Consider the following 25,610-nt stretch of genomic DNA (forward strand, 5'->3'; position numbering starts at 1 on the left):
AGGATATTAAGAGCTGCGAAGGAAAAAGGTCAAGTAACTTATAAAGGTGAACCTATCAGACTTACACCAGACTTCTCTATGGAAACCATGAAAGCCAGAAGGTCCTGGATAGAGGTACTGCAGAAACTAAGAGACCAGGGATGCAAGCCCAGACTACTATACCCAGTCAAGCTATTGTTCACTATCAACGGAGAAAACAAAACATTCCAGGATAAAAACAAATTTAAACAATACGTTGCTACAAATCCAGCCTTACAGAGAATATTAGAAGGAAAATCACAACCCAAGGAAGCCAACATTCCCAACACTGCCTAAAATAACTCAGACATCTAGCGACCCTTCACAAGCACAACTCAAAGAAGGAAAACACATACACTCTACTACCCGCCCCCCAAAAAAAACGACCGGAGACAACAACCACTGGTCATTAATACCACTTAATATCAATGGACTCAATTCACCTATAAAAAGGCACAGACTTAGAGATTGGGTATGAAAACAGGATCCAACATTCTGCTGTTTACAAGAAACACACCTCAACCACAAAGACAGACACCTACTCAGAGTAAAGGGTTGGGAAAAGGTTTTCCAAGCAAATGGACCTAAGAAACAAGTGGGTGTGACCATTCTAATATCTAACAAAATCGACTTCAAACTAAAATCAATCAGAAGAGATGGAGATGGATATTTCATACTCATAACAGGAACAATTCATCAGGAGAAAGTCTCAATCCTGAATATCTATGCCCCTATATAAAGGCACCCACTTATGTAAAAAAAAAAAAACTCTTCTAGAACTCAAGCCAGTCATCAAACCACACACACTAGTAGTAGGAGACTTCAACACTCCTCTCTCACCAATGGACAGGTCAATCAAACAGAAGCCTAACAGAGAAATAAGAGATCATTGGAGGTATTGAATCAAATGGACTTAACAGACATCTATAGAACACTTCACCCAAATAGGAAAGAATATATCTTCTTCTCTGCAGCTCATGGAACCTTCTCGAAAATTGATCACATACTCGGTAACAAAGCAAACTTCCACAGATACAAAAAAATATTAGTAACCACCTGTGTCTTGTCAGATCACCATGGATTAAAGTTAGAATTCAACAACAATGCTACCCCCAGGAAGCCAAAAAAACTCATGGAAGTTGAACAGTCAACTACAAAATCACCCCTGGGTTAAGGAAGAAATAAAGAGAGAAATTAAAGTCTTCCTTGAATTTAATGAAAATAAAGACACAACATACTCAAACCTATGGGAAACTATGAAAGCAGTGCTAAGAGGAAAGTTCATAGCACTAAGTGCCCAATTAAAGAAAACGGAGAAAGCACACATTGGAAACTTAACAGCACACTTGAAAGCTCTAGAAAAAAAAGAAGCTGATTCACCCAGGAGGAGTAGAAGACTGGAAATAATCAAACTGAGGGCTGAAATCAACAAAATAGAAACACAGAAATCAATCCAAAGAATCAATGAAACAAAAAGCTGGTTCTTGGAGAAAATCAACAAGATCGACAAAAACCTATCCAAACTAATCAAACGGCAGAGAGAGAACACCCAAATTAATAAGATCAGAAATGAAAAGGGGGACATAACCACAGACACAGAGGAAATTCAGAGAATCATTAGATCTTACTACGAAACTTTATATGCCACAAAGTTGGAAAATGTAAAAGAAATGGACATTTTTTTAGATAAGTACCATATACCAAAATTGGACCAAGAACAGGTGAACAATCTAAATAGATTTGTTAGTCGCGAAGAATTAGAAGCTGTTATCAAAAATCTCCCTACCAAAAAAGCCCAGGACCAGATGGTTTCAATGCAGAATTCTACCAGAACTTCCAGGAACAGCTAATACCTATACTCCTGAATGTATTCCACAATATAGAAACAGAAGAGTCATTGCCAAACTCCTTTTATGAAGCTACAGTTATTCTGATACCAAAACCACATAAAGACACAACCAAGAAAGAGAATTACAGGCCAATCTCACTCATGAACATCGATGTGAAAATTCTCAATAAAATACTGGAAAACCGAATCCAAGAACACATTAGAAAAATTATCCATTATGATCAAGTAGGCTTCATCCCAGAGATGCAGGGCTGCTTCAACATACGCAAATCTATCAATGTAATCCATCATATAAATAAACTGAAAGAAAAAAACCATATGATCATTTCACTGGATGCTGAAAAAGCATTTGACAAAATTCAACACCCATTTATGATAAAGGTGTTGGAGAGATTGGGGATTCAAGGATCATACCTAAATATAATAAAAGCAATATACAGCAAACCGACAGCTAACATCAAATTGAATGGAGAGAAACTCAAAGCCTTTCCACTAAAATCAGGAACACAACAAGGATGTCCACTCTCTCCATACATCTTCAATATAGTGCTTGAAGTTCTAGCAAAAACAATAAGACAACATAAGGGGATCAAGGGGATTCGAATTGGAAAGGATGAAGTTAAACTTTCGTTATTTGCAGATGACATGATAGTGTACATAAGCGACCCCAAAAACTCTACCAAAGAACTCCTACAGCTGATAAACACCTTTAGTAATGTGGCAGGATACAAGATCAACTCCAAAAAATCAGTTGCCCTCCTATACACAAAGGATAAAGAAGCAGAGAGGGAAATCAGAGAAACATCACCCTTCACGATAGCCACAAATAGCATAAAATATCGTGGAGTTACTCTAACCAAGGAAGTGAAAGACCTATTGACAAGAACTTTAAGTCTTTGAAGAAAGAAATTGAGGAGGATACCAGAAAATAGAAAGACCTCCCCTGCTCTTGGATTGGGAGAATCAACATAGTAAAAATGGCAATTCTACCAAAAGCAATCTATAAATTCAATGCAATCCCCATCAAAATCCCATCAAACTTCTTCACAGACCTTGAGAAAACAAGAATCAAGATTATATGGCAAAACAAAAAACCCAGGATAGCCAAAACAATCTTATACAATAAAGGAACTTCTGGAGGCATTACCATCCCGGACTTCAAACTCTATTACAGAGCTACAGTGTTGAAAACAGCTTGGTACTGGCATAAGAACAGAGAAGGAGACCTATGGAATCGAATAGAAGACCTGGATATTAACCCACAAACCTATGAACACCTAATTTTCGACAAGGGAGCTAAAGGTATACAATGGAAGAAGGAAAGCATCTTTAACAAATGGTGCTGGCATAACTGGATGTCAACCTGTAGAAGAATGAAAGAAGATTCATATCTATCACCATGCACAAAACTCAAGTCCAAATGGATTAAAGACATCAACATTAATCTGTCCACTTTGAACCTGATAGAAGAGTACTGAACTGAAGAGAGAATTCACAACAGATGAACTTCAAATGACCAGAAGACACTTAAGGACATGCTCAACCTCCTTAATTGGAATTAATTTGGAAATGCAAATCAAAACAACTTTGAGATACTATCTTACACCTGTCAGAATAGCTAAACTCAAAAACACCAATGACAGCCTATGCTGGAGAGGATGTGGAGTGAGGGGAACACTCATACATTGTTAGTGGGAATGCAAACTTGTGCAGCCACTGTAGAAATCAGAGTGGCGGTTTCTCAGGAAACTTGGAGACAACCTCCCTCAGGACCCAGCAATTCCACTCTTGGGAATATAACCAAGAGATGCCCTATCATACTACAAAAGTATTTGTTCAACTATGTTCATAGCTGCACTATTTGTAATAGCCAGAACATGGAAACAACCTAGGTGCCCCTCAATAGAAGAATGGATAAAGAAAGGTGTGGAAAATATACACATTAGAGTTTTACTCAGCGGTAAAAAAAACAATGACATCTTGAATTTTGCATGCAAATGGATAGAAATAGAAAAAGCTTTACTGAGTGAGGTAACACAGACCAAAAAAGAGGAATATGGTATGTACTCACTCATAAGTGGATTCTAGCCATAATTAAAGGTCTTTGAGTCTATAATTTGTGATCCTAGAGAACCTAAATAAGAAGGTGAACCTGAAGAAAGTCATATAGTTATCCTCCTCGATATTAGAAGTAGGCAAGATTGCCAGGCAAACTTGGGTGCACGGGGGTTGAGGGAGTGGAAGTAAGGGGGAATGGTTAGGGAGAGGGGAGAGGGGGAGGATTGGGGATGGCTTGGGGGAATGGGAGGGGGGAGGGAGGAAGGATGGCTATGGGAGCAGGAAAGTTTGTATCTCAACTAAGGGAGTCATTTTAGGGTTTGCAAGAGACTTGATTCTGGAAGGGTTTCCAGGCCCAAGGAGAGGTCCCCAGATGGTACTCTTGGTGGCAGAGGAGAGGGTGCCTGAACTGGCCTTGGCCCATGACCATACTGATGAATATTTTGCATGTCACCACAGAACCTTCATATGGCGAAGGATGGAGATAGAGACAGAGACACATATTGGAACACTGGACTTAACTCCCTAGGTCCAAATGAGAAACCGAGGGAGGGAGATCGTGACGAAGGAAAGGAAAATCAGAGGGGGCCTTCATCCGACGATGGATGGAGATAGAGACAGAGACCCACATTGGAGCACTGGAAGTCAGGACCACGAAGGGTGCATTCACCCACGGATACAAGGGGACTGATCGAGTGGGAGCTCACCAAGGCCGGCTGGACTGGGACTGAACGAGCATGTGATCAAACCGGATTCTCTGAATGTGGCTGACAGGGGGACTGACTGAGCCCCCAAGGCCTCAATGAAAACTGAGAAGCCATTGACAATGGCACTGGGTCTTGTTTCGTCTACATGGACTGGCTTTTTGGGATCCTGGCCTGTTTGGATGCTCACCTTCCTGGACCTGGAGGGAGAGGGGAGGAACATGGATTTCTCACAGGGCAGGAAACCCTGACTGCTCTGGGGAATGGTGAGGGAGGAGGAGAGGAAGTGGGGGGAGCGGGAGGGTATTGGGAGGAGGGGAGGAAGTGGAAAGAGTGTTTTTGGATACTTGAATAAACAATTCTAACGGAAAAAATAAATAAATAAAAACATGACTAAGAAAAAAAAAAGCCCAGGACCAAATGGTTTCAATTCAGAATTCTACCAGAACTTCCAGGAACAGCTAATACCTATACTCCTTAATGTATTCCACAATATAGAAACAGAAGAGTCATTGCCAAACTCCTTTTATGAAGCTACAGTTATTCTGATACCAAAACCACACAAAGACACAACCAAGAAAGAGAATTACAGGCCAATCTCACTCAAGAACATCGACGCGAAAATTCTCAATAAAATACTGGAAAACCGAATCCAAGAACACATTAGAAAAATTATCCATTATGATCAAGTAGGCTTCATCCCAGAGATGCAGGGCTGCTTCAACATACGCAAATCTATCAATGTAATCCATCATATAAATAAACTGAAAGAAAAAAACCATATGATCATTTCACTGGATGCTGAAAAAGCATTTGACAAAATTCAACACCCATTTATGATAAAGGTGTTGGAGAGATTGGGGATTCAAGGATCATACCTAAATATAATAAAAGCAATATACAGCAAACCGACAGCTAACATCAAATTGAATGGAGAGAAACTCAAAGCCTTTCCACTAAAATCAGGAACACAACAAGGATGTCCACTCTCTCCATACCTCTTCAATATAGTGCTTGAAGTTCTAACAATAGCAATAAGACAACATAAGGGGATCAAGGGGATTCGAATTGGAAAGGATGAAGATAAACTTTCATTATGTGCAGACGATATGACAGTGTACATAAGCGACCCCAAAAACTCTACCAAAGAACTCCTACAGCTGATAAACACCTTTAGTAATGTGGCAGGATACAAGATCAACTCCAAAAAATCAGTTGCCCTCCTATACACAAAGGATAAAGAAGCAGAGAGGGAAATCAGAGAAACATCACCCTTCACGATAGCCACAAATAACATAAAATAACTTGGGGTTACTCTAACCAAGGAAGCAAAAGACCTATTTGACAAGAACTTTAAGTCTTTGAAGAAAGAAATTGAGGAGGATACCAGAAAATGGAAAGACCTCCCCTGCTCTTGGATTGGGAGAATCAACATAGTAAAAATGGCAATTCTACCAAAAGCAATCTATAAATTCAATGCAATCCCCATCAAAATCCCATCAAACTTCTTCACAGACCTTGAGAAAACAAGAATCAAGTTTATATGGCAAAACAAAAAACCCAGGATAGCCAAAACAATCTTATACAATAAAGGAACTTCTGGAGGCATTACCATCCCGGACTTCAAACTCTATTACAGAGCTACAGTATTGAAAACAGCTTGGTATTTGGCATAAGAACAGAGAAGTCGACTTATGGAATCGAATAGAAGACCCAGATATTAACCCACAAACCTATGAACACCTAATTTTCGACAAGGGAGGTAAAGGTATACAATGGAAGAAGGAGAACATCTTCAACAAATGGTGCTGGTAAAACTGGATGTCAACCTGTAGAAGAATGAAAGTAGATCCATATCTACCACCATGCACAAAAATCAAGTCCAAATGGATTAAAGACCTCAACATTAATCGGACCACTTTGAACCAGATAGAAGAGAAAGTGGGAAATAGTCTACAAGATATAGGCACAGGAGGCCACTTCCTAAGTAGAACCCCAGTAGCACAGACAATAAGAGAATCAATGAATAAATGGGACCTCCTGAAACTGAGAAGCTTCTGTAAAGCAAAGGACACCGTCAGTAAGACAAAAAGGCTACCTTCTGACTGGGAGAAGATCTTCACCAACCCCTCATCAGATAAAGGCCTGATCTCCAAAATATACAAAGAACTCAAGAAACTAGACACTAAAACTCTAATTAACACAATTAAAAAATGGGGTGCTGATCTGAACAGAGAACTCTCAACAGAGGAACTTCAAATGGCCAAAAGACACTTAAGGTCATGCTCAACCTCCTTAGCGATCAGGGAAATGCAAATCAAGACAACTATGAAATACCATTTTACACCGGTCAGATTAGCTAAAGTCAAAAACACCAATGATAACCTATGCTGGAGAGGATGTGGAGTGAGGGGAACACTCATACATTGTTGGTAGGAATGCAAACTTGTGCAGCCACTGTGGAAATCAGTGTGGCAGTTTCTCAGGAAACTGGGAGTCAACCTCCCTCAGGACCCAGCAATTCCACTCTTGGGAATATACCCAAGAGATGCCCTATCATACCACAAAAGCATTTGTTCAACTATGTTCATAGCAGCACTATTTGTAATAGCCAGAACATGGAAACAACCTAGGTGCCCCTCAATAGAAGAATGGTTTAAAAAGGTGTGGAACATATATACATTAGAGTTTTACTCAGCGGTAAAAAACAATGACATCTTGAATTTTGCATGCAAATAGATGGACATAGAAAACGCTTTACTGAGTGAGGTAAGCCAGACCCAAAAAGAGGAATATGGTATGTATTCACTCATAAGTGGATTCTAGCCTTAATTAAAGGTCTTTGAGCCTATTATTCGTGATCCTAGAGAAGTTAAATAAGAAGTGAACCTGAAGAAAATCATGTAGTTATCCTCCTGGAGATTGGAAATAGACAAGAGTGCCAGGTAACCTCGGATGCATGTGGGGGTGGGGGGGTTGTTGGAAGGGGAGAGGGTTAGAGAGAAGGGAGTAGGGGAGGAATGGGGAAAGCTCGGGGGACTGGGATGGGGGGGGAGGAAGGATGGATATGGGAGCAGGGAAGTATATATCTCAACTAAGGGAGTCATTTTAGGGTTTACAAGAGACTTGATTATAAAGGGGATCCCAGGTCCAAGGAGAGATCCCCAGATTGTTCTCTGGACAGAGGAGAGGGTGCCTGAACCGACCTTGGCCCACAACCATACTGATGAATATTTTGCATTTCACCATAGAACCCTCATCTGGCAATGGATGGAGATAGAGACAGAAACACACATTGGAACACCGGACTGAGCCCCCCAAGGTCCAAATGAGGAGCAGAAGGAGGAAGAAAATGAAAAATGAAATCAGCCCGTGAGGGGTGCCATCACCCACTGATACAAGGGGACTGATCTAATGAGAGTTCACCAAGGCCAGTTGGACTGGGACTGAACGAGCACGTGATCCAACCAGATTCTCTGAATGTGGCCGGATTCTCGGAATGTGGCTGGCCCAGAGTCTTTCTGAAAAGCCATTGACAATGACACCGGGACTTGTTTCCTCTGCATACACTGGATTTTTGGGATCCAGTCTGTTTGGATACTCACCTTCCTGGACCTGGAGGGAGGGGGGAGGAACTTGAACTTCCCACAGGGCAGGGAACCCTGACTGCTCTTTGGGATGGAGAGGAAGGAGGAGAGTGAGTGGAGGGAGTGGGAGAGTGTTGGGAGGAGGGGCGGAAATGGAAACTTTTATAATTTAATAAACTTTGAATAAAAAAAAACCTCAAGTCCAAATGGATTAAAGACATCAACATTAATCTGACCTCTTTGAACCTGATAGAAAAGAAAGTGGGAAGTAGTCTACAAGACATAGGCACAGGAGACTACTTCCTAAGTAGAACCCCAGTAGCACAGACAATAAGAGAATCAATAAATAAATGGGACCTCCTGAAACTGAGAAGCTTCTGTAAAGCAAAGGACACCGTCAGTAAGACAAAAAGACTACCTTCGGACTGGGAGAAGATCTTCACCAACCCCTCATCAGACAAAGGTCTGATCTCCAAAATATACAAAGAACTCAAGAAACTAGACACTAAAACTCTAATTAACACAATTAAAAAATGGGGTACTGAACTGAAGAGAGAATTCACAACAGATGAACTTCGAATGGCCAGAAGACACTTAAGGTCATGCTCAACCTCCTTAGCGATCAGGGAAATGCAAATCAAAACAACTTTGAGATACCATCTTACACCTGTCAGAATAGCCAAACTCAAAACACCAATGATAGCCTATGCTGGAGAGGATGTGGAGTGAGGGGAACACTCATCCATTGTTGGTGGGAATGCAAACTTGTGCAGCCACTGTGGAAATCAATGCGGTGGTTTCTCAGGAAACTGGGAGTCAACCTCCCTCAGGACCCAGCAATTCCACTCTTGGGAATATACCCAAGAGATGCCCTATCATACCACAAAAGCACATGTTCAACTATGTTCATAGCTGCACTATTTGTAATAGCCAGAACATGGAAACAACCTAGGTGCCCCTCAATAGAAGAATGGTTAAAAAAGGTGTGGAACATATACACATTAGAGTTTTACTCAGCGGTAAAAAAAACAATGACATCTTGAATTTTGCATGCAAATGGATAGAAATAGAAAACGCTTTACTGAGTGAGGTAACCCAGACCCAAAAAGAGGAATATGGTATGTACTCACTCATAAGTGGATTCTAGCCATAATTAAAGGTCTTTGAGTCTATAATTCGTGATCCTAGAGAACATAAATAAGAAGGTGAACCTGAAGAAAGTCATATAGTTATCCTCCTCGATATTAGAAGTAGACAAGATTGCCAGGCAAACTTGAGTGCACGGGGGTTTGGGGGTGGAAGTAAGGGGAGATGGTTAGGGAGAGGGGGAGGATTGGGGATGGCTTGGGAGAATGGGAGGGGGGAGGGAAGAAGGATGGCTATGGGAGCAGGGAAGTTTATACCTCAACTAAGGGAGCCATTTTAGGGTTTGCAAGAGACTTGATTCTGGAGGGGTTCCCAGGCCCAAGGAGAGGTCCCCAGATTGTTCCCTGAGCAGCAGAGGAGAGGGTACCTGAACTGGCCTGGGCCCATAACCATACTGATGAATATTTTGCATGTCACCACAGAACCTTCATATGGCGAAGGATGGAGATAGAGACAGACACATATTGGAACACTGGACTTAACTCCCTAGGTCCAAATGAGAAACCGAGGGAGGGAGATCGTGAGCAATGAAAGCAGAACCAGAGGGAACCTTCATCCGACGATGGATGGAGACAGAGACGGAGACCCCCATTGGAGCACTGGACTGAGCCCCCAAGGTCCAAATGAAGAGCAGAAGGAAGGAGAACATGAAAAAGGAAGTCAGGACCGCGAAGGGTGCGTTCACCCTCTGATACAAGGGGACTGATCGAATGAGAGCGCACCAAGGCCAGCTGGACTGGGACTGAACGAGCATGTGATCAAACCGGAGTCTCTGAATGTGGCTGAAATGGGGGCTGACTGAGAAACCTTTGACAATGGCACTGGGTCTTGATTCGTTTGCATGGACTGGCTTTTTGGGATCCTGGTCTGTTTGGATGCTCACCTTCCTGGACCTGGAGGGAGGGGGGAGGAACTTGGATTTCCCACAGGGCAGGAAACCCTGACTGCTCTTGGGATTGGGGAGGGAGGAGAAAAAAAAATAAAGTTAAATTTAAAAAAAAAAAAGAGCTCAATCAATAAACACTTTCTGCACAAACTGAGGATCTAAGTAAGTTCTCAGAATTTGTGTGAAGAAGCTGGGTCTGAGTGCCCAAACTTGTAATCCCAGACATGTGGAGGCAGAAGCAGGCATATCCTTAGGACTCAGTGGCCAACTGGTCTACCCTGTAGGTGAGCTTCAGGCCAGAGGGAGACTCTGTTCCTAAAGCAAGGTTGAGATCCTGAGAAATCTTGTCCTCCAAACTCCACATGTCTGCATGCATACATACATACATACATACATACATACATACATACATACATATCACATGTACACAAACATAAAAAAACAAAACAACTTTAAAATATGATAAAGCACCGGGGATAGGGAGAGCACACCTTTAATCCCTTCACTCAGGAGGCAGAGACTGGTAGATCTCTATGAATTTGTGTCTAACCTGGTCTGCAGACCAGGAACATAGTTCCATAGACATAGTTCCAGGAACAGCCAGGGCTATACAAAGAAACCCTGTTTCAAGAAACCATAGTAAAATAAAGTATAATATAATAAAGCAAAAATATTTCTAAAGAAAAAAGAGAGTAGTCCAGGGGAGAGAGGAAGAAAAAGAATGATGTACTGAAATGACTTCTTTCTGAATTCTTGAAGCTTGGAGACCGTGTGTTGGCAGCCAGGGGTCATATGAACATGTGAACTATTATCTTCTCCACAGCTTGTGCTGGTATTGAGCCTGTACTGACCACACAGCTAAATCCACAAGAGCCTTTACTTCAATAGTTTCCCATATTTGTACAGCAGAGATAGAGTCCCTAACCTAACCCCCTCTTTTCTCTCTCTTTCTCTCACCCTTCTGAGACTTTGTGTTACTGAGAGTTCGAGAGTCAGTGGCAGCAAGTCCTGCCTGGAAGATAACTACATGGTTGTACACAAATAGTTTAACACAAAGTATATAAACATTTACCCAGAAATGCCGAGCTGGGTTTCTTAATGTCTGTGTTGAATTATTCACAAGAACTAAGAAATGGAACCAGCTTAGACACCCATGCAGGTTCGATTCCTAATACTCACACAGTGGCTCACAATTTTCTATAACACCAGTTTGGGGAATCTGATGCCCCACTTCTGGCCTCTGTGGGCACTAGGCAAGTATGTGGTGCATAGAAAGGTATGTAGACACAATCCACATACCTTAAAAAGAAAAAGATAGAAAGTCTTTGTGGAATTTTGTCTGCCCTTGTCCCATCTGACTCCTTGACTTGACAGAGGCCTTGATAATGACACCTTGTAACTAGTTTGTGGTTTCCTTCGGTTATTGTTGTGTTGAAGATCAACCTTGTACAAGCTATACAAGCACTTTATACTAAGATTTCTCTTCAGCTTCTACCTTTATTTTTCCTTCACCTACTTTAGCCTCCTGAGTAACTGAGATGGGGGGAAGAAAGGGAGGAGGAGGAGGAGGGAGGGGAGGAAAGGTAACGGAGACTGATTCTGCTTTCCTACAAAATTCTTTATACCAAGCTTTGAAGTGAATGTCTGGAAATTAGATTCATTGAACTGAAGTAAAAATTTTAATTCGTTAGAGAAATAAACATGATTCGTAGTGAGGAAAATGACTTTGTCTCACCTGTATCCATGGGGAGTTCAAAATTTTAAAGTTTTCATTTAATTTCTCCATCAAGTTAAGAAAATTCTTGTCTTCATAATCAAAACGATTGTGGAAAACAACAGAGCAGATCACGTTGGAGGGAGCAGAGCTCAGGATGAAGGTGGGATCACAGAGTGAGCCTGAATGATTAGAAACATTTTTAAAGACCATTAAAACAGACACGTAGAGTATTTATCTTTGGGCTGAAAAAAAACAAACAATAAATATTTTGGAATCTCTGAGGAAATATTGGCACAGAAATTACCATACTGTCAAGAACTTCCAAACACTTCCAATTAGAACATCACTTTTTCTTTAACCTTAGCTTGCTTAATAATTATTAGCTAAATCTTTAACACCTGCTTCCTGTGGAACATCACTCTTTGGCTACACATTCTAAAGTTCTAAGAAAACACATGACCACTTTTAATACCACATAAAAACTCAAGTTTTCAGTGCAGAATCCCCTCTCTCTTTAAAGAAAGAAAATACCCATCCAGAAACATTTCATATCCAATGGATAGCTGAAGGAGCTATGTCCACAGCAGGCAGAGAAGAAAGCCAAGGAAAAAAACATTACAGGAAATGCATTCATCAGAACATTACAGGAAATTCATTCATTAGAACAAATTTAAAAGAGCAGAAATACCCATATCAAACAAAAACCAAGCACCGATTCTCAGAGATTTGTTTCCCTAAAATAAAAGTAAAATTAAAAAGTCATTTTAAATGTAAATCCAAATGGGACAATCACAGAGTTTACATTAATAAATGGAGCCCTTTAATTTCTTCATTCCAATATTGAAAAAGAAAACATAGAATTTTTTTTTGGAAACAGTGTTCCTAGTCCCCATGTATATCAGTTTAATTTCTTTAGATAAAGTCTACCCTCTACTGGAATCCTGGACGACTGCCCTACATAACCATCAACAGAGTATATGCATTTTATCATTTGATATTAATTTAAGTCAATTTGGTCATAAGAAATAAAAGCAGAAGAAATATTTATTTTTCACTGGCATATATAAATACAATGATGATGACTCAGCCAGTGTCCTGTAGCAAACTGTAATCTCAGCCTCATCAAAACAAGAGGATGACAGGTTTGAGGACAAACCAGACTACAAAGTGAAATGCTGCCTCAAAACAGGTTTTAATTGATGTACTAATAAGCTTTATGTGTAAGATAAAATTCATACCCTAGATGTAATGAAATGTACATAATGAATGAAAAGTATGTAGAGAAATGAGAGGAAATTCAGACCAAAAAACCTGTATAGTTAACAGATTTGATGTCAGACTCCTTTTCAGGCAAAACACCAAGATATTCTTAAATTTAGAAAAGATAATTAAAACTCGAAGTAACTGGGAATACAAGCTGAAACACCAAACTCATTTTGACAAGCATTTCTTGAGTAGAGCTAGCATCAGGGTTAAGTAATTATGAAAGTTCAAAACTAAAATTCTAGTGGTTTAAGATGCACTCAGAACTTCCTTTTTAGTCATATATCCTGTAAACAACCAATCAGATGAGAATCATAGCAAACACTGGAGGTTACAGTGCCCAAGAGGAGGCAAACCACATCATACAGGGTCACTCGGGGACAGCATCAGGGTTGGTCTCCAGGAGAGGCAGAGACATCAGGACACCACATTATTGTAGAGGGCAAAAAGGCCTTTCACACACAGATAAGCACTGAAGAATCCAGGAAAGTTAAACACAGAGTTTATCACTTCATTGGAATGAGGCGCGTAGCTGCTCTGCCTGGAATGCCAGGAAGGATGTAGTTTTGCATCCTGGTAATCCTTTGCTGTCTGATGAGACAGGCTCTGTTCTCCCAGAGTTTATGTTCCTAATTATCCCAGACCTTTTCCCCTAAACCTTGAGTACTGTGTTTAGATCATAAAGCCCACTCTTTAATTGAGTGATGTCGCTTGTGCTTTACAACAGCCTAAACGACTGCTGTTAGGGCAGGCCAATCCTAACAACACCCACAGCATTATGTTTACCTAGGCTCCCTAGACCCTAAATCTTGGGCACTATCTCTGAGTCAACAGTGACCTTTCTCATGGGCTGAGCCAGATGTACTTTGCAAGAAATCTCAGTGTAAACATGTCTTAAACAGCTGTGCACTTCGGACTAAGTTCATTGTTACTGGAATACTTTTTCCAAAATTGTGCTGTGCATAAATATGATTAAAGTAAAATAATCAGAACCAGTCTCTAGAAGTCTTGGTCTAGAGCTGGTTATAATAAAATCAGGCTGAGCCAAATTTCACTCCTGTCTTCCTGGATGCTTTTTCTCCTGCCTGCTGTAAAGCCTACAGGACATTAGGACATTCACCAGAGGAAGACATGAAGCAGGGTGGGAATGAGCCTTATTGTTAGAGTAGTCCCAGAGGCATCTGAACCATAAGGCTGCTCTTAGAGATCCCAAACTGTACTGGGGGGTAACCGGGGGCAAAGAAAACACAGGATTGTCATTTGAGAATTTAATAAAGGAAACATTTGGGAGAATAAGCTGTCCTTAGGCTCCTTTAAAAAATCAAAGGCATGCTTTCTATATCTAGAAAATAGCTAAGCCTGGGAGAGATCCCTCTCTAGATCTGGAAGTCATCTATCAATCAAATATTTGTAAAATATAAAAAATTAAAACATGGCTAACAAGCAAGTAACAAAGGATAGACTTAAAACTAACTTATAAGTAGGGGAGCATTAAATGTAGTTGAAATATGTTAAATAAAAAATTTCACATATGTTACATATTAGCACATATTTTCTCAAGAGATATGAAATAGCATACCACATAAAGATTAATATCAAATAACCACTGACAGCGTTTAAACAACCCTTTGTTTACAGAGTAGACACAACTGATGAACGTAGCACTCAAAGATGCCTAAGTAAAATAAAATAAAAATATGGTAAGTATCATTACTGGCAGAGTTGCAAGCATGCGTCTTGAGGCAAATCTGTGTCACTGTGTCATTAAAGTTTACCAAACAGATACAGACCACCTCAACAACAACACATGCCACTTTCTCATAGTTCATGAAAATATGATGGGCTCATTCATACCAAGTACACTTGATAGATATTCTCTAAGAAAATATTTTAAATAATAAATAATTACACTGTAGGAAAATATTATCCCATATAAATTTTTATGAGACTCAAAACTTTCTATCTTCACGAAGTTCAGGTTTGAAAGCAAGCTGGAGCAGAATAGGAGTAGCTGAGTATTATGATCACGCTGTATGCATTGACAGTGTGTACAAACATAAGACAGATAAGCAAAGCACTGGCTTTGGGCTAGCAAGAGAGCCAACAACCACTGCTGTTGAAAGTGGCATAATTAAGGAAGAGCCAGGTAAACAGGTACCCACCATCTGTTTTTCTTAACTCTTCCACAAGGCATCGTGCTTCTTCTTGAATTCGATCCTCAATGCTCCTCTTCCCCATTCCAAAATTCCTCAAGGTCATAAGTGAGAAACGCCGAAGCTCCTTCCATTTTCTTCCATTGCTGAAAACAATTCCTACCGGAACAGGAAATGGAAACTAGAAGAGGGACTCAAGACAAGGAAGAGGACTGGCCTCTGACTGACGCCCTGCCCAAGAAGCTTTTCCTATCTCATCCCATGATCCCTGCCCAGCACACACCTTCATACATATGCATGCACATATGTGTGAATGCACACTTACCAAGGCCATTATTCATTCTTTCGACAATTGGGAAGTCACCCCTTCCGGAAAACTCCTCTCCAAGATCATCCAGAACTTCTTTTACTGCTTCATATCCATGCACTACCACAGTGGGCTTCATGCCAAAATACAAAGTGAACACAGGGCCATAGACTTTGGAGAACTGGAAAGAAGAAAGAAAATGTATGACGCAGGAGAAGAATCTAGACGAGCTAGGCTGCCACTGGTGTCTTACTCTCCACACGTGTAGTTTGACAACCACAACTTCAAATCTAGTTGGATTCAGTACAGAGAAAGCTGTTTGTCGTCACTTCTAGGTGGGGCATGAGCCTAGTGTACCAGGAGATTACCAGGCCAATAGTATGCAAACTGTCAGAACCTTGACACGCTGAAGTAACTTCCCCTGTGGGTTTCCAGATGAAGAGAGTGACGCTGAAAGAATCTCAAATTCATTTTAGTTTCCCATGGGTGAAAATTCAAGACTCGGATTTAAATCCTGCTCAGTAGATCTCTTCTACTTGAGCAACTGACCAGGGTCTGACTCAGTCCTGCAATAAATACTGGAAAGCTACAATTTTAAAACTCCCTAGGCAGGCAGTGGTGGTGCATACCTTTAATCCCAGCACTTGGGAGGCAAAGGCAGGCAGATCTCTGTGAGTTTAAGGCCAGCCTGGTCTACAAAGCAAGTTCCAGGACAGACTTCAAAGCTACAGAAAAACCCTGTCTCAGAAAAAAAAATTATATAAAGAAGTAAATAAACAAATAAAAATAAAACTCCCTAGATGAGTGTGGTGTTAGGTGGTTTGTAATCCTGATATCACTGACTAAGGGACAGATAACAGTAGTACCAGCACATGCGGTATCCCAGAGACAGACAATCTGCTCCACGGTGATCATTCATAGGTCAGAAGCAGCTTTGTACAGAGTCCAGAAATGCCAGTTCCCTCAATGGACCTTACTAGTTCTATATCATGCACAAATATTTAATGTTGACTCAGATTTCCTTGGTATCAGACATAGCCTGTTTCTTTGAATAAATTAAATTATTTTGGTTGATTTAAACACAAATATACAACACGTACATAGACAATCCCCTGTAAGTTCTCAAAACAATTCCATTACCATTGATCGTGTGTAAAAAGTCACAGCTAAGGACCATGAAACAGGGAAAAGGTAGCTGTTCTCTGCTTTATGGACTTTATCTTACAATGTAAAAATTTCTATTATGAACAAATATATTATCTCATTTAATCATTTCTGACAATAACAAATCAAATATGATACTCCACAGGACACAATTGCCTTATAGTAACATAGTTGAACCATTTGCTCCAGAAATGTGTTTACTTAACAGCCGAGATTAATTATTGCTTTCCAGCCACTTTGGAGCAGCAAGAACACTTACATTGGTTAAGGATTTGCTGACGTCCTTCACATCTATCTGCAGGATGTTTCCAATAAACGGGAGAGGAGTGGGGCCAGGGGGGAGCTTCCCCTTCCCTGAGCTCTGTCTCCAGAGTGAGAGGAGAAGCAGACAGGAGACAGTGAGCACCAGGAATATGACCAGATCCATGACAGCCTTCTCTTCTCAGGGAGACACCTGTGAGCTTGCAGTCCAGAGCTTTTATAATGCTCGCTGCGAACTCAACATGCGCTCCTGGGGCATAAGGGACCAATCAGCGAGGAGCACTGTTATCTATCTTCCGAGTGGACTCTGGCCTGTTGAAAAACACAGAAACTGCCCTTCACAATCTCACTGCCCACCCCCTCCCACCAAGTTGTCGTAACTAGTCTGGACTTGAACTTGGCCCAGGTACTGTTGTGTGTTTTTTATTGTTGCTGTTGTGCTTTTTTATTTGGTGGGGGCATGTTTCAATACCCTAGGTAGTTCCAGTTGCACCCTGAAGCCTGAACTGAGGCGCAATGAAATAAATATATGTGTTCATGTACGCATCTGGGTGTGAATGAATGTGTGTGCACATGCATGTGTGTGTAGAGGCCAGAGGTTGACTTCTGGTGTCTTCTTCAATCACACCTTTTCTTTCTTCCTTCCTTTTTTTTCTTTTTTTTTTATCAGATTCTTCACTGAACCTGGAGATCATTAACTCGGCCAGTAGTATAAGCTTCAGGGATCCTCTTGTTACTACCTCCACCCAGCCCTGAGGTTATAGACATGTACTACAGAGCCTAGCTTGCACGGTGTTGAGGGACCTTGCACAGTGGATACTTTACCAAATGAGTCATTTTTTCAGGCAGAACCTGAAGTAAATTCTTTGTGCAAAACCATTCCAGCTTCTAGACTGGGAACCAGGTGGGAATTTAGGAGACAATCCACGTACTATCCCTAGTCTATAAAATACTATTTAGCCAGTGATGCTTTTCAAACATTAGGATACTTTCCTTGAGACAAAATGTCTTATCCAAGATTTCAGCATGCTGTGCCAACTTGAGAGTTGCCTAAAGAGAAAATGCCTATCATAATTTGGATATCTTTGATTTGTGGGGAATCCTTTTCCCCCTGTGTATTATCATAGGCTGTCCACAAACCCAATAATCTACTGCCTCTGCCTCCTGTGTGCCCCACCATTTGGAAAATGTGCACATTTTAACTGACCCAACATGTACCAAGTAATGAGCTAAGTAAATGCATGCATATTTTACTATTAAATGCCCTTTTTAAAACACTTAGAGCTGGGATTTTTATTTCCAATTGTTTTTTTTTTTTTTTTTAGTGGATAAAGGAAGTCTGGAGCATAGCAGACCTACTGACTTTTACCTCATACTTGGGATAACTGAGCTCTGAGATGAGATCTGTCGGCCATTGTTGTATCCTGTGGCTTACACTGAGGCCATCCAGAGGACAAAATAAGAACAATCCCCAACCTCTAATTATCCTGAATGTAATTATCCTGAATGTACAACATCTTGATTTGGTTCCTAAAACAATAGCCGTCACACTAAATAGAAATTCTTATTTGACTCAGATGTGCTCAGGGAAAAAACAAAAACTGAGCAAGTCTCTCTTCTGCAGAGATGAAGACAGGAGAGCTATGCAATGTTCTCCTAGTTATCTTTGAAGAGATTTTGACAATTTAGTTCCCAAAGTTTTCACACCAATAATATTCCCTTGGATTCTCTCAATTACCTTTGCCTAAGGTAAAAAAAAAAAACTTTTTATCCAGTGCTGAGGAAGCTGGGCCTTAGAGATTCACACAGACTAAGGACGGTAGATGCCCTGCACTTTGCACCCTTCCTCCCAGGCTTCGGTTCAGCTGGGTTCAACCATGAACCATGTTTCAACATTCCATGACACAGGCTGTGACTTTCACATCAACATGAGTTTAGTTAATAATTACAGCTTCTGTGTGTTAAAATGGGCGTTGGAAGATTAGTATACAGCACTTATTGCTTGAGTGAATGTAGGGTATGGTGAATTCTTTATCCAAGGCAAAGAGAGGCAGCCATATCCTGTGTGATTCACATCACCCTATAACCTAATAGCTGCAAAGCACAGGCAGTCCTCTTTAGAACAATCATGCTTTTCTTACATCCACCCTTACCACAAGCCTGTACTATGTGGTTTGGACAATGACCCTCTATAACTGTGAGCTAAAAGAAATCTCTTTCCTTCCTAAGTAGCTGTTCTGTTTTCATTTCTGAGGCTGTGATAGCATACCCTGACCAAAAGTATCGTCTTAGGAGAGAGGGGATTTATTTCAGCATACAGTCCCAACTTACAGTCCATCCTAATGAGTAAGTCAAGACAGGAATTTCAAACAGCTAGTCACATTCAGAGTCAAGAACAGAGAGAGTTGATGCACACACTCTCACTTGTGTGTGCTCAGCTGGTCATACCACATTCGCAGTCAAGAGCAGAGAGAGATGATGCACACACTTCGCTTGACTCACTTGCACACACTCAGCTCAATCTCTCCACCCTTAAATGGTATCGAAACCCCTGCCTCAGGATATAGTGCCAGCCACAGGGGACTGGGTCTTCCTACATCATTTGACTCAATTTAAAACAGTTTCCCACAAACACGTCCACAGGCTGACCCCATGGACCCAGTCCCTCACTGAGACTCTCTTCCCAAATGATCCTAAGCTGTATCAAGTTAACAAAACTAACCACCACAGCAGACTATATCAGGTAGTTCCTCATAGTAATAAAAAGAAATATTAATTCACTTTATACTTATTCCACAATTTATAATATAAAACTATTTTGAATACTGTTAATATATATTTCCTATGTGTTTTTGATATTACAATAAGTAACATGTGTGTTTAGCCTGTACTTATTAGTAAAATTGTTAAATATGTATGCATTCACTCTAAATAAATTTTTTTCAAAGAATGATTCAAATGTTTGTCTCTATTTATGACTGTACTGTAAATACCAGTTTTTACAATTTATTGATGCATGTAGTACAATCTTTTAATTATTATTTTAACTCTTCTGACAAATTATATCTCACTGAAGTTTTGTGATTTTTTTAGTGATTTATTTATTTTATGAGCATTTGTCTTTTGCTCACATGTATATCTCTATGAGCTTGTCAGATCCCCTGGAACTAGAGTTACAGACAGTTGTGAGTTGTCATATTGCGATGGAAAGTGAATCCAGACCCTCTGGAAAAGCAGCAGTGTTTTTAACCACTGAGGCATCTCTCCAACCCTTCAATGAAGTTTTCATTTAAATTACCATAAATAATATTGATGCTAAGCACATTTTCAAATGTCCTTTGCCAATATCAACTCTTCTTGTAAAAAACCTATTTAATGTATAAACATAAGCTTCACTTTTTAATAATAATAAGTATACTAATAAATGCTCAGTATATAGAGAGAGAATTATTACATTCAAAACCATGGAAAGCAAGCTACCAAATTATTTCTAAGTATCTGTAATATTATAGTGTATATTTCATAAAACTAATGTGTTTTCCTACATAACTTTAGTGAAATCATCATGAATAGGAAATAATTTGGGCGATTCCTCATTCTTATTGGTGTTCTACATGTAAATCCCAAAGATATTTATCACATCCCACTGAAAACTCAGTTCAGAATTCATTATCATGTTACAAAGATTGTCACATCACATGAGTTATAGCAATCTTTCCATAACTTCTATGACTTTGACATTCACTAACAGAATGTTCCCGAAGTTTTTTAAATACCCTTTGATTTGAGTTTATTTGATGTTTCTAAGTAATCAAATTGATTTGGAGTATCTCTGGTAGAAAGGTCACAAAATGAGTTCTTTGTTTTTATAGATGACAAGCAATTTAGACCTATTTCATTATAAATAATGGCTTCCATAGTGCTGGAAGTTGCTGTGTACACTTCTAAAGGAGAAAGGAATCATCAGTCTTATCCAACTGGGACCCCTACAAGACACGGCAACAATAAGTCTGACAAGATATATCCAGTGGAGCAATAGTGGTACAAATATCATGAGAGTAACGACTTTCTGCTCAGATCCACAACCTAAAACCCTGTACCTGCTACTAGTATTTGGAGAAGAACCTGTAGCTGAACATGACATAAATACAGGGAGAACCCACTATTATTATTATGCTAAGTAGATATAGAATTAAACTGACTCTTTTATAGATTCTTTTTATTATTAATTAATCAATATATATTTTTCTGAGTCCAATCACAGTTTCCCCTCCCTCCCTCCTCTCCTCCTAGTTTCTTCCCACCCTCCACCCCCATCCACTCCCTCTCCCTTCCCTTCAGAAAAGTGCAGACCTTCCATGTATATCAATCAGCCATGGGACATAAAATTGCAGCAAGACTAGGCATGTCCTCTCCTATTAAGACTTGACAAGGCAACTCAGCAGGAGGAAAGGGTTCCAAGAGCATGCAGCAAAGTCAGATACAGCCCCCATTCCCTCTGCCAGGAATCCCACAAGAAGAGCAAGTCACACAATTGAAACACATGTGCAGAGGGCCTAGGTCTCTAGGGCAAGTTCTTCAGTTGTTGGTTCAGTCGCCATGAGCCCCCATAAGCCCATGTCAGTTAACTCTGTGCGTTTTCCCATAATGTCCTTGGTTCTTCTGGCTCCCATAATTCTTCCTCTAACTAGCTAAAACTTCAAGTACTATATTGAATAGATATGTAGAAAATGAACAGCCTTGTCTTGTCCCTGATTTAAGTGGAATTGCTTTAAATTTCTATTCATTTAATTCGATGTTAACTGTTGACTTTCTGTATGTCTTTGTTTAGGTTTTTCCTTGTATCCCTGAACTCTCCAAGACTTTTATAATGAAGTGGTGTTGAATTTTGTCAAAGGCATCTAATGAGATTATTATGTGGTTTATTCTTTCAGTTTGTTTATGTGATAGGTTACATTGACAGTTTTTCGTACACTGAATTATCCATGCATCTCTGGGATGAAGCCTATTTGATTATCGTGGATGATCTTTTTATGTGTTCTTGGATTTGATTTGTGAGTATTTTAGCATCAATGTTCATGAGAGAAATTGGTCTGTAATTCTTGTTCTTTGTTGAGTCTTTGTGTGGTTTGAGTATCAGGGTGACTGTTGCCTCATAAAATGAATTTGGCGATGTTCCTGCTGTTTCTATTTTGTGCAATAATTTGAGGAATATTGGCATTAGCTCTTCTGTGAAAGTCTGATAGAATTATGCACTAAAATCATTCGGACTTGAGTTTTTTTCAATTGGGAGACTTTTAATGGCTGCTTCTATTTGTTTAGGGTTTATAGGTCTATTTAGGTCATTTATCTGATATTGACTTAACTTTGGTAAGAGGTATTAATAGAGAGAATTGTCCATTTCTTTTAGATTTTCCAATACTGTGAAATACAAGTTTCTTGAAGTATGACCTAATGATTTCTAGATTTCTTCAGTTGTTGTTATAGGCCCCTTTTGTTTCTGTACTTATTGTTTTTTTTGAAAATAAATTTTATTAAATTATAAAAGTTTCCATTTCCGCCCCTCTTCCCAACACCCTCCCACTCCCCCCACTCCCTCTCCTCCTCCCTCTTCGTCCCTTAGGGCAGTCAGGGTTTCCTGCCCTGTGGGAAGTTCAAGTTCCTCCCCCCTCCCTCCAGGTCCAGGAAGGTGAGTATCCAAACAGACTGGATCCCCAAAATCCAGAATATGCAGAGGAAACAGGACCCAGTATCATAGTCAATGGCTTTTCAGAAAGACTTCGGGCCAGCCACATTCAGAGAATCCGGCCAAATTCCGAGAATCTGGTTAGATCACGTCCTCGTTCAGTCCCAGTCCAACTGGCCTTGGTAAACTCTCATTAGATCCGTTTCCTTGTATCAGTGGGTGATAGCATCCCTCGCAGTACTGATTTCGTTTTTCATGTTCTTCCTCCTTCTGCTCCTCATTTGGACCTCGGGGGGCTCAGTCCGGTGCTCCAATGTGGGTCTCCGACTTTATCGCCGTCCTTCGCCAGATGAAGGATCTATGGTGATAAGCAAAATATACATCAGTATGGTTATGGGCCACGGCCGATTCAGGCACCCTCTCCTCTGTCCAGAGAACAATCTGGGGGATCTCTCCTTGGACCTGGGATCAACCCCTCATCAGACAAAGGTCTGATCTCCAAAATATACAAAGAACTCAAGAAACTAGGCACTAAAATTCTAATTAACCCAATTAAAAAATGGGGTACTGAACTTAACAGAGAATTCACAACAGATGAACTTCGAATGGCCAGAAGACACTTAAGGTCATGCTCAACCTCCTTAGCGATCAGGGAAATGCAAATCAAAACCATTTTGAGATACCATCTTACACTGTCAGAATAGCTAAAGTCAAAAACACCAATGATAGCCTATGCTGGAGAGGATGTGGGGTGAGGGGAACACTCATCCATTGTTGGTGGGAATGCAAACTCGTGCAGCCACTGTGGAAATCAGTGTGGCGGTTTCTCAGGAAACTGGGAGTCAAACTCCCTCAGGACCCAGCAATTCCACTCTTGGGAATATACCCTAAAGATTCCCTAACATACTACAAAAGCATTTGTTCTACTATGTTCATAGCAGCACTATTTGTAATAGCCAGAACCTGGAAACAGCCTAGGTGCCCCTCAATAGAAGAATGGTTAAAAAAGGTGTGGAACATATACACATTAGAGTTTTACTCAACGGTAAAAAACAATGACATCTTGAATTTTGCATGCAAATAGATGGACATAGAAAACGCTTTACTGAGTGAGGTAAGCCAGACCCAAAAAGAGGAACATGGTATGTATTCACTCATAAGTGGATTCTAACCATAATTAAAGGTCTTTGAGCCTATTATTCGTGATCCTAGAGAAGCTAAATAAGAAGATGAACCTGATGAAGATTATTTAGCTATCCACCAGGAGGTAGGAAATAGACAAGAGTCCCAGGTAACCTCGGGTGCATGGGGGGGTGGGAGGGTTGATGGAAGGGGAGAGGGTTAGAGAGAAGGGAGTAGGGGAGGAATGGGGAAAGCTCGGTGGCCTGGGATGGGGGGGGGGAAGGATGAATATGGGATCAGGGAAGAATATATTTCAACTAAGGGAGTCATTTTAGGGTTTACAGGAGACTTGATTATATATGGGATCCCAGGTCCAAGGAGAGATCCCCCTTTTGTTTCTGACTTTGATAATTTGAATACTTCTCTCTGCCTTTTAGTTAGTTTGGAGAAGGGCTTGTCTGTCTTATTGTGTCAAAGAACCAATTTTTTGTTTCTTTGACACTTTATATTGCTCTCATTTTTCTATTTTTTTGATTTCCTCCCTCTTAAATGACTCTGAAAGACTTATCTTTATGTCCATAACTTAGTGCATCTGTCCACCCTCATCAAAGAAGCTTCTGTTTTAAGAAAGTGATTATCACAAAGACAAAACTGGACATTTGTATCACACCCATCTCCTCCCAAGATTCAGGGACCAATATGGAAAGATTGTAAGAGCCCAAGGCTGTTGATAATGACAGGAAAACTGGGTTTTTCAGACCCAGAAGGGCAGCTGCACATATTAACTTACAGCAGTTGTGACAGCATGCACATGGCCCGTGTAATCTCAAGCCAGACAAATTCCCAGTATGGAGCGAGGAGATGGTGCGAAATTCCCATCCCTATCCAATCCAGACAATCTCAAGCCAAACAGACAGATTCCCAGTATGGAACAGGGAGGTAGTGCTGAAGTCCCACCCCTAGCCAAGGAGCTATTGGCAACTGATAGATGCTGGAAGAGGGGGAGTTGATTTCCTTTAAGGCTGTGACTCAGTGACTGCCCACAGGTGGTGTAGATGTCCCATTTGTGTCAGAGTCACTTATTATTTTGGCCCGTTGTGGGTTTTCATGTTCAGTACCATCCACTGGACAAAGAAACTCCTCTAATAAGAACTAAAACCATGTATAGATATACATGTACATATCACACATACATGTTATCTAGCAAGCATGTGTCAAGAAATTTCTTTCCCTGTAAGATATTGAGAAAAGCCTTAATAGGTGATGTCATTTTCATATCACAAGTCTCAGGAAAGAGTAAAGGAAGGCATCACTAGAATGCAGTAAGTATGAGGAGTTTATCTGTCTATGGAATAGCAAAGGAGTGAGTCAAATGACTTCACGGTCATTACCGTCAAATCTATGTTGAGTGCAAAATAATGTTATAGAAGTTTAAAAAAATAGAATGTGATCAAGGTTTCTGGAAATTTTGTTCTTGTTTGAGGACAAAAGGATTAAATATAGAACTTTTTTGAGGATTCAGAACATTTTTTAAACAAAGCCTCATGTAGTCCAGGTTGGCCTCAATTTTTCGAGGTAGCCAAGGATGACCTGATCTCCTTTCTACCTCACAAGAGCAGAAATTCATGTACCACCACACATAGTTTTATGCAAAATTGGAGCTCAAACCCAGATCTTGGTGCATTCCAC

The 25,610-nt window shown here is 40.3% G+C and overlaps 2 protein-coding genes across 2 annotated transcripts in view; both read right to left on the reverse strand.

The window, feature by feature from the left end:
• LOC125403542 (cytochrome P450 2C55) overlaps positions 1 to 17,317 on the reverse strand; it is a 29,370-nt gene extending 12,053 nt beyond the window's left edge. Inside the window, exons 1-4 of the mRNA XM_048438960.3 lie at positions 17,112 to 17,317; positions 15,707 to 15,869; positions 15,391 to 15,540; positions 11,984 to 12,144 (exon numbers count right to left, since the gene is read on the reverse strand). Of these exons, the coding sequence (XP_048294917.1) occupies positions 11,984 to 12,144; positions 15,391 to 15,540; positions 15,707 to 15,869; positions 17,112 to 17,279 (642 nt within the window). The 5' untranslated portion in view covers positions 17,280 to 17,317. The remainder of the gene's footprint in view (positions 1 to 11,983; positions 12,145 to 15,390; positions 15,541 to 15,706; positions 15,870 to 17,111) is intronic.
• A 5,474-nt stretch (positions 17,318 to 22,791) lies between these two features.
• The window catches only part of LOC125403541 (cytochrome P450 2C11), a 35,623-nt gene continuing 32,804 nt past the window's right edge, over positions 22,792 to 25,610 (reverse strand). The window contains exon 11 of the mRNA XM_087907927.1: positions 22,792 to 23,157. The gene's annotated coding sequence lies outside the window, so the exon portion shown is untranslated. The remainder of the gene's footprint in view (positions 23,158 to 25,610) is intronic.

The sequence above is a fragment of the Myodes glareolus genome, chromosome 7, assembly GCF_982192425.1.
Source record: "Myodes glareolus chromosome 7, mMyoGla1.1, whole genome shotgun sequence".
Classification (NCBI taxonomy): Eukaryota; Metazoa; Chordata; class Mammalia; order Rodentia; family Cricetidae; genus Myodes; species Myodes glareolus.